Source organism: Anomaloglossus baeobatrachus, chromosome 11, assembly GCF_048569485.1.
Source record: "Anomaloglossus baeobatrachus isolate aAnoBae1 chromosome 11, aAnoBae1.hap1, whole genome shotgun sequence".
Classification (NCBI taxonomy): Eukaryota; Metazoa; Chordata; class Amphibia; order Anura; family Aromobatidae; genus Anomaloglossus; species Anomaloglossus baeobatrachus.
Genome location: NC_134363.1, coordinates 188,698,821 through 188,709,202, shown reverse-complemented (window position 1 = coordinate 188,709,202; position 10,382 = coordinate 188,698,821). Strand labels below are relative to the sequence as shown.

General features: G+C 58.1%; 1 protein-coding gene across 2 annotated transcripts in view; it reads left to right on the top strand.

The window, feature by feature from the left end:
• The first annotated feature begins 4,305 nt into the window (after positions 1-4,305).
• Positions 4,306-10,382, top strand: part of TBRG1 (transforming growth factor beta regulator 1) — an 11,129-nt gene continuing 5,052 nt past the window's right edge. The window contains exons 1-6 of one of the 2 annotated variants that reach the window (XM_075329079.1): positions 4,306-4,383; positions 5,914-6,044; positions 6,513-6,583; positions 7,138-7,346; positions 8,229-8,368; positions 9,985-10,131. In XM_075329079.1, coding sequence (XP_075185194.1) covers positions 5,916-6,044; positions 6,513-6,583; positions 7,138-7,346; positions 8,229-8,368; positions 9,985-10,131 — 696 coding nt within the window. In that variant the 5' untranslated portion in view covers positions 4,306-4,383; positions 5,914-5,915. Of the gene's footprint in view, positions 4,417-5,913; positions 6,045-6,512; positions 6,584-7,137; positions 7,347-8,228; positions 8,369-9,984; positions 10,132-10,382 lie in introns of both variants that reach the window. The other variant, XM_075329080.1, reaches the window with a different exon arrangement.

Here is a 10,382-nt window from a genome sequence, read left to right as displayed (position 1 = left end):
GCCCGCGAGCCACACATCACAGGCCCTGGAGCCACACATCACACACATCACAGGCCCGCGAGCCGCACATCACAGGCCCGCGAGCCGCACATCACAGGCCCGCGAGCCGCACATCACAGGCAGCCGCGAGCCGCACATCACAGGCAGCCGCGAGCCGCACATCACAGGCAGCTGCGAGCCGCACATCACAGGCAGCCGCGAGCCGCACATCACAAACATCACAGGCCCGCGAGCCGCACATCACAGGCCCGCGAGCCGCACATCACACACATCACAGGCCCGCGAGCCGCACATCACAGACCCGCGAGCCGCACATCACAGGCCCACGAGCCACACATCACAGACCCGCGAGCCGTACATCACACATCACAAGCCCACGAGCCGCACATCACAAGCCCACGAGCTGCACATCACAGACCCGCGAGCCTCACATCACGAGCCGCACATCACAGGCAGCCGCGAGCCGCACATCACACACATCACAGGCCCGCGAGCCGCACATCACAGGCCCGCGAGCCGCACATCACACACATCACAGGCCCGCGAGCCGCACATCACAGGCCCACGAGCCACACATCACGAGCCGCACATCACAAGCCCACGAGCTGCACATCACAGACCCGCGAGCCTCACATCACACACATCACAGGTCCTGGAGCCACACATCACAGGCCCTGGAGCCACACATCACACACATCACACACATCACAGGCCCGCGAGCCGCACATCACAGGCCCTGGAGCCACACATCACACACATCACAGGCCCGCGAGCCACACATCACAGGCCCTGGAGCCACACATCACACACATCACAGGCCCGCGAGCCTCACATCACAGGCCCGCGAGCCACACATCACAGGCAGCCGCGAGCCGCACATCACAGGCAGCCGCGAGCCACACATCACACACATCACAGGCCCGCGAGCCTCACATCACAGGCCCGCGAGCCTCACATCACAGGCCCGCGAGCCGCACATCACAGGCAGCCGCGAGCCGCACATCACAGGCAGCCGCGAGCCGCACATCACACACATCACAGGCCCACGAGCCGCACATCACAGACCCGCGAGCCGCACATCACAGGCCCACGAGCCACACATCACAAGCCCACGAGCCGCACATCACAAGCCCACGAGCTGCACATCACAGACCCGCGAGCCTCACATCACAAGCCCACGAGCCGCACATCACAGGCAGCCGCGAGCCGCACATCACACACATCACAGGCCCGCGAGCCGCACATCACAGGCCCGCGAGCCGCACATCACACACATCACAGGCCCGCGAGCCGCACATCACAGGCCCACGAGCCACACATCACGAGCCGCACATCACAAGCCCACGAGCTGCACATCACAGACCCGCGAGCCTCACATCACAGGTCCTGGAGCCACACATCACAGGCCCTGGAGCCACACATCACACACATCACACACATCACAGGCCCGCGAGCCGCACATCACAGGCCCTGGAGCCACACATCACACACATCACAGGCCCGCGAGCCACACATCACAGGCCCTGGAGCCACACATCACACACATCACAGGCCCGCGAGCCTCACATCACAGGCCCGCGAGCCACACATCACAGGCAGCCGCGAGCCGCACATCACAGGCAGCCGCGAGCCACACATCACACACATCACAGGCCCGCGAGCCTCACATCACAGGCCCGCGAGCCGCACATCACAGGCCCGCGAGCCGCACATCACAGGCAGCCGCGAGCCGCACATCACAGGCAGCCGCGAGCCGCACATCACACACATCACAGGCCCGCGAGCCGCACATCACAGGCCCACGAGCCGCACATCACAGACCCGCGAGCCACACATCACAGACCCGCGAGCCACACATCACAAGCCCACGAGCCGCACATCACAAGCCCACGAGCTGCACATCACAAGCCCACGAGCCTCACATCACACACATCACAGGCCCGCGAGCCGCACATCACAGGCCCGCGAGCCACACATCACAGGCCCACGAGCTGCACATCACAGGCCCACGAGCTGCACATCACAGACCCGCGAGCCTCACATCACACACATCACAGGCCTGCGAGCCGCACATCACACACATCACAGGCCCGCGAGCCTCACATCACACACATCACAGACCCGCGAGCCTCACATCACACACATCACAGGCCCGCGAGCCGCACATCACAGGCCCGCGAGCCGCACATCACAGGCCCGCGAGCCGCACATCACAGGCCCGCGAGCCGCACATCACAGGCCCGCGAGCCGCACATCACAGGCCCGCGAGCCGCACATCACAGGCCCGCGAGCCGCACATCACAGGCCCGCGAGCCGCACATCACAGGCCCGCGAGCCGCACATCACAGGCTCGGAAGCCGCACATCACAGGCTCGGAAGCCGCACATCACAGGCTCGGAAGCCGCACATCACAGGCTCGGAAGCCGCACATCATAGGCAGCCGCGAGCCGCACATCATAGGCAGCCGCGAGCCGCACATCACAGGCAGCCGCGAGCCGCACATCACAGGCAGCCGCGAGCCGCACATCACAGGCAGCCGCGAGCCGCACATCACAGGCAGCCGCGAGCCGCACATCACACACATCACAGGCCCGCGAGCCGCACATCACACACATCACAGGCCCGCGAGCCGCACATCACAGGCCCACGAGCCGCACATCACAGGCCCACGAGCCGCACATCACAGGCCCACGAGCCACACATCACAAGCCCGCGAGCCACACATCACAAGCCCGCGAGCCTCACATCACACACATCACAGGCCCGCGAGCCGCACATCACAGGCCCGGAAGCCACACATCACACACATCACAGGCCCGCGAGCCGCACATCACAGGCCCGCGAGCCGCACATCACAGGCCCGGAAGCCACACATCACACACATCACAGGCCCGCGAGCCGCAGATTGTAGACCCCTGATCTACGTCTAGAGGAAAGCAGGTTTAATCATCGCAGATTCTTTGCTGTAAGAGCAGTGAGGCTGTGGAGCTGCCACATGATGTTGTAATTTTTGATTCATTACTAAAATTCAATAGAGGCCTGGATGACATTCTGGAAAAATATATAAAATTTCAGGTTACAGTTATTTCCCTCCGTTCTCTGCACAAACACATCTGCAGGTTTTTCCCTCCATTCTCTATACAGACACATCTGCAGGTTTTTCCCTCTGCTCTCTATAAAGACATCTGCAGATTTTTTCTTCCACTCTCTATACAGACACATCTGCAGGTTTTACCTCCGCTCTCTATACAGACATCTGCAGGTGTGTCCCTCAGCTCTCTATACAGACACATCTGCAGGTTTTCCCTCCACTCTATACAGACACATCTGCAGGTTTTCCCTCCGCTCTCTCTAGACACATCTGCAGGTTTTCCCACCGCTCTGTATACAGACACATCTGCAGGTTTTCCCTCCGCTCTCTATACAGACACATCTGCAGGTTTTCCCACCGCTCTCTATACAGACACATCTGCAGGTTTTCCCTCCGCTCTGTATACAGACACATCTGCAGGTTTTCCTCTCCGCTGTCTATACAGACACATCTGCAGGTTTTCCCACCGCTCTGTATATAGACACATCTGCAGGTTTTCCCTCTGCTCTCTATAGACACATCTGCAGGTTTTCCCTCCGCTCTGTATACAGACACATCTGCAGGTTTTCCCTCCGCTCTCTATACAAACACATCTGCAGGTTTTCCCCTCCGCTCTGTATACAGACACATCTGCAGGTTTTCCCTACGCTCTCTATACAGAGACATCTGCAGGTTTTTCCCTCTGCTCTCTATACAGACACATCTGCAGGTTTTCCCCTCCACTCTGTATACAGACACATCTGCAGGTTTTTCCCTCTGCTCTCTATAGACACATCTGCAGGTTTTTCCCTCCGCTCTCTGTGTTATCAGCTGTGATCCGGTGCTGTAATGTCTGTATACTGCAGTGCGCTTCCTTCCCCAGATGTGGTGCGGTCAGACACGGCCATTACACAGCCGGGGGCACATATATACAATTCTCAGCACAGAGACATTTTCTATAACGTCCAATTGTGGAAATTATTATTATTCCAAGCTCTAGTGAGTAAAATCAGCTGCGGAAAACCCTCCTCAGTCCATCTCCAAAACTACAAAGGATGAGACGCTGCTACATGAGGGCGGCGCCTGCGCAGGAGGCACGGGGTGTACATTGCTCCCCGGAGCCCCTCAGACTCTCATCCGAGCGCGCCGATCAGCTCTATATATACAGCAGCTAGAGACATGTGACCAGTCACATGACCACGATGTCATCAGTGTTCTCCTGACTCCGCCCATAACTGATCACATGGTCATGATGTCATCACAGGTCCTTTACCATTAGGGTCTGCATGTTGTAGTGATCGAGCTGCAGTGAGGTCAGTACAGAGCGGCCGCCGGGGAGTCCTCCAGTGAGTGCAGAGGCAGCGCCCCAACCCCCGCCTGCCCCCCACCTGCCTGCCCAACTGCCCCCCACCTGCCTGCCCAACTGCCCCCCACCTGCCTGCCCAACTGCCCCCTCCCACAATCCGCTGAGATACAGCACACAGCTGTAAGTCACTGGTGTGACAATCCCTCACTCAGATACACCCCAACCTATGAGTCATCCGAAGCTGAGATACACCCCCAGCAGACTGTGATACACTGCACTGCGCTCACCTCCGCGCTAACCCCGCCTCACTTTGTGCTCCCTCTCTCTGCCCCCGCGCTCCCCTCTGTGCCCCCGCGCTCCCCTCTGTGCCCCCGCGCTCCCCTCTGTGCCCCCGCGCTCCCCTCTGTGCCCCCGCGCTCCCCTCTGTGCCCCCGCGCTCCCCTCTGTGCCCCCGCGCTCCCCTCTGTGCCCCCGCGCTCCCCTCTGTGCCCCCGCGCTCCCTCTTTGGTCCCTCTTTGCCCCCGCGCTCCCCTCTGTGCCCCCGCGCTCCCCTCTGTGCCCCCGCGCTCCCCTCTGTGCCCCCGCGCTCCCCTCTGTGCCCCCGCGCTCCCCTCTGTGCCCCCGCGCTCCCCTCTGTGCCCCCGCGCTCCCCTCTGTGCCCCCGCGCTCCCCTCTGTGCCCCCGCGCTCCCCTCTGTGCCCCCGCGCTCCCCTCTGTGCCCCCGCGCTCCCCTCTCTGCCCCCGCGCTCCCCTCTCTGCCCCCGCGCTCCCCTCTCTGCCCCCGCGCTCCCCTCTCTGCCCCCGCGCTTCCCTCTCTGCCCCCGCGCTCCCTCTTTGGTCCCTCTTTGCCCCCGCGCTCCCTCTTTGCCCTGCGCTCTCTTCACCTCAATCCACACTCCCTTCACGTCACGCTCCCTCTCTGCCCTGCACTCCCCCCACTATGTTACACCCTGCACTCACCTCCACCTTGCCTGTGGCTCACCTTCACTTTTCTCCACACACCTACTGCTGCTCTGCACCCCACATTCCCTCTATTTTGCCCCATGCTCGCCTCCGCCGCACTCCACCTGCATCCTGCGCTCCCTCCATCTTGTCCTGCGCTTTGTCCCGCACTCCCGCCACCTCACCTCACGCTCCCCTCTGCCGCGCTCCACCTGCCTCCCGCGCTCACCACCACCTTGTCCTGCGCTTCACCTGCTGCGCTGTGTCCCGCACTCCCTCCGTCTTGCGCTGCAGTTGCCTCTGCTGGGTTCCACCTGTGCCCCGTGCTCACCTCCACCGCGCTCCATCTTGTCCTGCGCTCCACCTGCTGTGTCCCGCCCGCCCTCCACCTCGCCACACTCCACACGTCCTCGCTGAGTCTCTGCCCCGCTCTCCTGTCCTGTGATACACCCATGCTTGGTTCGGATACACTTTGTGCTCAGATACTCGCAGGTTTTCCTGCCAGGCCTGTCTGTGGCGCGGCGCGGCCGGTCTGACGTCCTCGTGCATCCTCGCTGTGCGCCCGGACTCTTCTAACTCCCGGTTTCTCGGTCAGGGATGAATCCGGCGTTCGGTTCCCATTCTTCGTACCTCGAGACGCAGAGAAAGAGCAAGAAGCGGAGCCACAATGAGAAATACCGGCTGAAGTGTCTGCGGCTGCGGAGAATGGCGAAGGCGATGGTCTTCGTGAGTATCCAGCGTCTCGTCCTCTGATTTCTGCTCCTGGGAAAGCTGGGTGACAGGTGACGTGGACGCCGTGTTTCCCCCCTGGTCCTGACAGCCATCCTCCCTGCTATTCACATTCTGAACCTTCGGAAAGCTGGGTGGTGAACACGATGGGAGTGATAGTAGCGTCCGTGATGTTTGTGGTAAAGCTGCCTGTGATGATACATCTGTCCCCAGAACCGGAGAGAACATAGAAATCCTGAGCCGGTCATGTGACTGGAGACCCTGACTGGAGACCCTGACTGGAGACCCTGACTGGAGACCCTGACTGGAGACCCTGACTGGAGACCCTGACTGGAGACCCCGACTGGAGACCCCGACCGGAGACCTGATATTTTACTGGTTAATGCGTTGGATTTTCTGGATATATATATATATATATATATATATATATATATATGTGTTTCCTCGCTGTTCTGTGATTTTCAGGAGAACACGGCGCTGTGTGACGAGATCGCCCGGATGGAAAACAAATTCATCAAAGCGAAGGAGGAGCGGAGGTAACGGCCGCGGGAGAGCTCAGAGCCTGGCGGATAAGGGTTTGTTACAGTGTGTCAGTCTGCAGCGAAGGCGAGGACCTCACAGAGGATTGTCCCGGCTGCAGACAAGTAAGGTTTCCATTCACTGATGGGAGCAGAGATTGTGAGGATTGGAAACATCTTTCCTGTAGAATTCTTCATTATATAAATGTATCAGTGAAGTCGTCCCACAATGACAATGTGGAAATCAGCTGCTGATCCCTCCGGTCACAAGGACGGGGGTCCCGGCCCCCCTATTTCCAAAGGGCGGAGGTCGACCAGCTCGATTCAAAGTGTGTAGAGCTGAGCCCCACCAGCCCCATAGACAATGACAAGCCACGTCCTGACTCTGGGACCCCGTATTTTTGTGGGGTCTTCCACATACAGTCTATTCGTACAGTGATATATTAGGTGTGCACTGCACACTGCAGGTCAGTGCCGGGTTCTGGTTTATCAGACGTTCTGGATTATGAGACGGTGGAATATTGGAATTCACGGAGCGGATCTGATTTGTTGCGTCTCCTTTTATATTCCAGGTTCTTATTAAAAAGGCTTCTGCAGCTTCAGGCGCTGAGCGAGGACGACCCGGCGGGGACGCACAGCTCGGGCTTATCTCTCAGCTTCGATATGTCCGGACTGAGCGACGGGAACTTAGAGATGAACCTGACCGGTGGGGGGGAGGATGGCGCAGCGAAAAAGCTGAAGAAAGACCGCCGAGAAAAGGGCAAAGAAAACAAAGCAGAAGGCAAGGAGCGCAATGCACCGTGCGTCCCCTGCACTGCACCAGCAGGGACGCACACACGAGCGTGAGCGCACTGCACCAGCGGGGACGCACACACGAGCGTGAGCGCACTGCACCAGCGGGGACGTACACACGAGCGTGAGTGCGCTGCACCAGCGGGGACGGACACACGAGCGTGAGCGCACTGCACCAGCGGGGACGTACACACCGAGCGTGAGCACACTGCACCAGCGGGGACGCACACCGAGCGTGAGCGCACTGCACCAGCGGGGACGTACACACGAGCGTGAGCGCACTGCACCAGCGGGGACGTACACACGAGCATGAGCACACTGCACCAGCGGGGACGTACACACGAGCGTGAGCGCACTGCACCAGCAGGGACGTACACACGAGCGTGAGCACACTGCACCAGCGGGGACGTACACACGAGCGTGAGCGCACTGCACCAGCGGGGACGTACACACGAGCATGAGCACACTGCACCAGCGGGGACGTACACACCGAGCGTGAGCACACTGCACCAGCGGGGACGGACACACGAGCATGAGCACACTGCACCAGCGGGGACGTACACACCGAGCGTGAGCGTACTGCACCAGCGGGGACGTACACACGAGCGTGAGCGCACTGCACCAGCGGGGACGGACACACGAGCGTGAGCGCACTGCACCAGCGGGGACGGACACACGAGCGTGAGCGCACTGCACCAGCGGGGACAGACACACGAGTGTAATCCGGAGCAGATACAGGACACGTGAAGTCCTCATCCACACGGGTGTGAGCGCTCCATGGGTATCACACGTTTCAGCAGGGAAGTATCCTGAGGTGGGGATGGCCGTGGACTCGTAACAAGGATGGAAATGTTGTTTTTCCTTTTTGCAGTTATGAAGAAATTCTCTAAGAAGAAGAGGGTGAGTGAAGGAGCGCGGCACCGGTGGGTGCGGCCCATCCTCCTGGACCCCTGCGGTCGCCCCGTCTTCCCCATTGTTCTGGATGGGCTGACGGTTTACAGTCTGGGAGAGGTGAGGAACGTGCCCCCAATTTTCCTCTAAACTCTCCTCCAATGTAAGGTTCTGGTGGCACAACTACAAGTCCCAGCGGCTCCTGAGCGTCAGTCTGCTGGGGGTTGTAGTTCTTCATGTGTGTATAATACATGGATTTAGCGGCTCCTGAGCGTCAGTCTGCTGGGGGTTGTAGTTCTTCATGTGTGTATAATACATGGATTTAGCGGCTCCTGAGCGTCAGTCTGCTGGGGGTTGTAGTTCTTCATGTGTGTATAATACATGGATTTAGCGGCTCCTGAGCGTCAGTCTGCTGGGGGTTGTAGTTCTTCATGTGTGTGTATAATACATGGATTTAGCGGCTCCTGAGCGTCAGTCTGCTGGGGGTTGTAGTTCTTCATGTGTGTGTAATACATGGATTTAGCGGCTCCTGAGCGTCAGTCTGCTGGGGGTTGTAGTTCTTCATGTGTGTATAATACATGGATTTAGCGGCTTCTGAGCGTCAGTCTGCTGGGGGTTGTAGTTCTTCATGTGTGTATAATACATGGATTTAGCGGCTTCTGAGCGTCAGTCTGCTGGGGGTTGTAGTTCTTCATGTGTGTATAATACATGGATTTAACGGCTCCTGAGCGTCAGTCTGCTGGGGGTTGTAGTTCTTCGTGTGTGTATAATACATGGATTTAGCGGCTCCTGAGCGTCAGTCTGCTGGGGGTTGTAGTTCTTCATGTGTGTATAATACATGGATTTAACGGCTCCTGAGCGTCAGTCTGCTGGGGGTTGTAGTTCTTCATGTGTGTATAATACATGGATTTAGCGGCTCCTGAGCGTCAGTCTGCTGGGGGTTGTAGTTCTTCTTGTGTGTGTATAATACATGGATTTAGCGGCTCCTGAGCGTCAGTCTGCTGGGGGTTGTAGTTCTTCATGTGTGTGTATAATACATGGATTTAGCGGCTTCTGAGCGTCAGTCTGCTGGGGGTTGTAGTTCTTCATGTGTGTGTATAATACATGGATTTAGCGGCTTCTGAGCGTCAGTCTGCTGGGGGTTGTAGTTCTTCGTGTGTGTATAATACATGGATTTAGCGGCTCCTGAGCGTCAGTCTGCTGGGGGTTGTAGTTCTTCATGTGTGTGTATAATACATGGATTTAGCGGCTCCTGAGCGTCAGTCTGCTGGGGGTTGTAGTTCTTCATGTGTGTATAATACATGGATTTAGCGGCTCCTGAGCGTCAGTCTGCTGGGGGTTGTAGTTCTTCATGTGTGTATAATACATGGATTTAGCGGCTCCTGAGCGTCAGTCTGCTGGGGGTTGTAGTTCTTCGTGTGTGTGTATAATACATGGATTTAGCGGCTCCTGAGCGTCAGTCTGCTGGGGGTTGTAGTTCTTCGTGTGTGTATAATACATGGATTTAGCGGCTCCTGAGCGTCAGTCTGCTGGGGGTTGTAGTTCTTCATGTGTGTGTATAATACATGGATTTAGCGGCTCCTGAGCGTCAGTCTGCTGGGGGTTGTAGTTCTTCGTGTGTGTATAATACATGGATTTAGCGGCTCCTGAGCGTCAGTCTGCTGGGGGTTGTAGTTCTTCATGTGTGTATAATACATGGATTTATTGTAATAACTCCTCACACTTTTCTTCCACAGATCGTATCTAACCGCAGCAGCTTCCATGACAGGACGGCCATTTATCCGGTGGGCTTCTGCAGCACCCGAGTGTTCGTCAGTATGAGGAGCCCTGACCAGAAGTGTCTGTATACCTGCCAGATAAAAGACGGCTGGTCCGGGCCCCAGGTGCGCGCTCCTGCCCGCGAGGTCTATGGCGTTTGGGCTGTTAGCGGTGATAGTTAATGCTAGCCTGTAGATGGAATAATTTTCCTTTCTGCTGTGCTTTACACTGCAGCTTTGCTTGTTCAGACTGGCTGGTGTGTGAAGCACAAGGTCTGTAGATGGAGATGTGGCCTCCTGTAGGAGAGGACGTTGTAACCTTCGGGTGTGGGACTCTCGTACGTTTCGTTCTCCGCTGCAGATTAATCTCTTTTCTT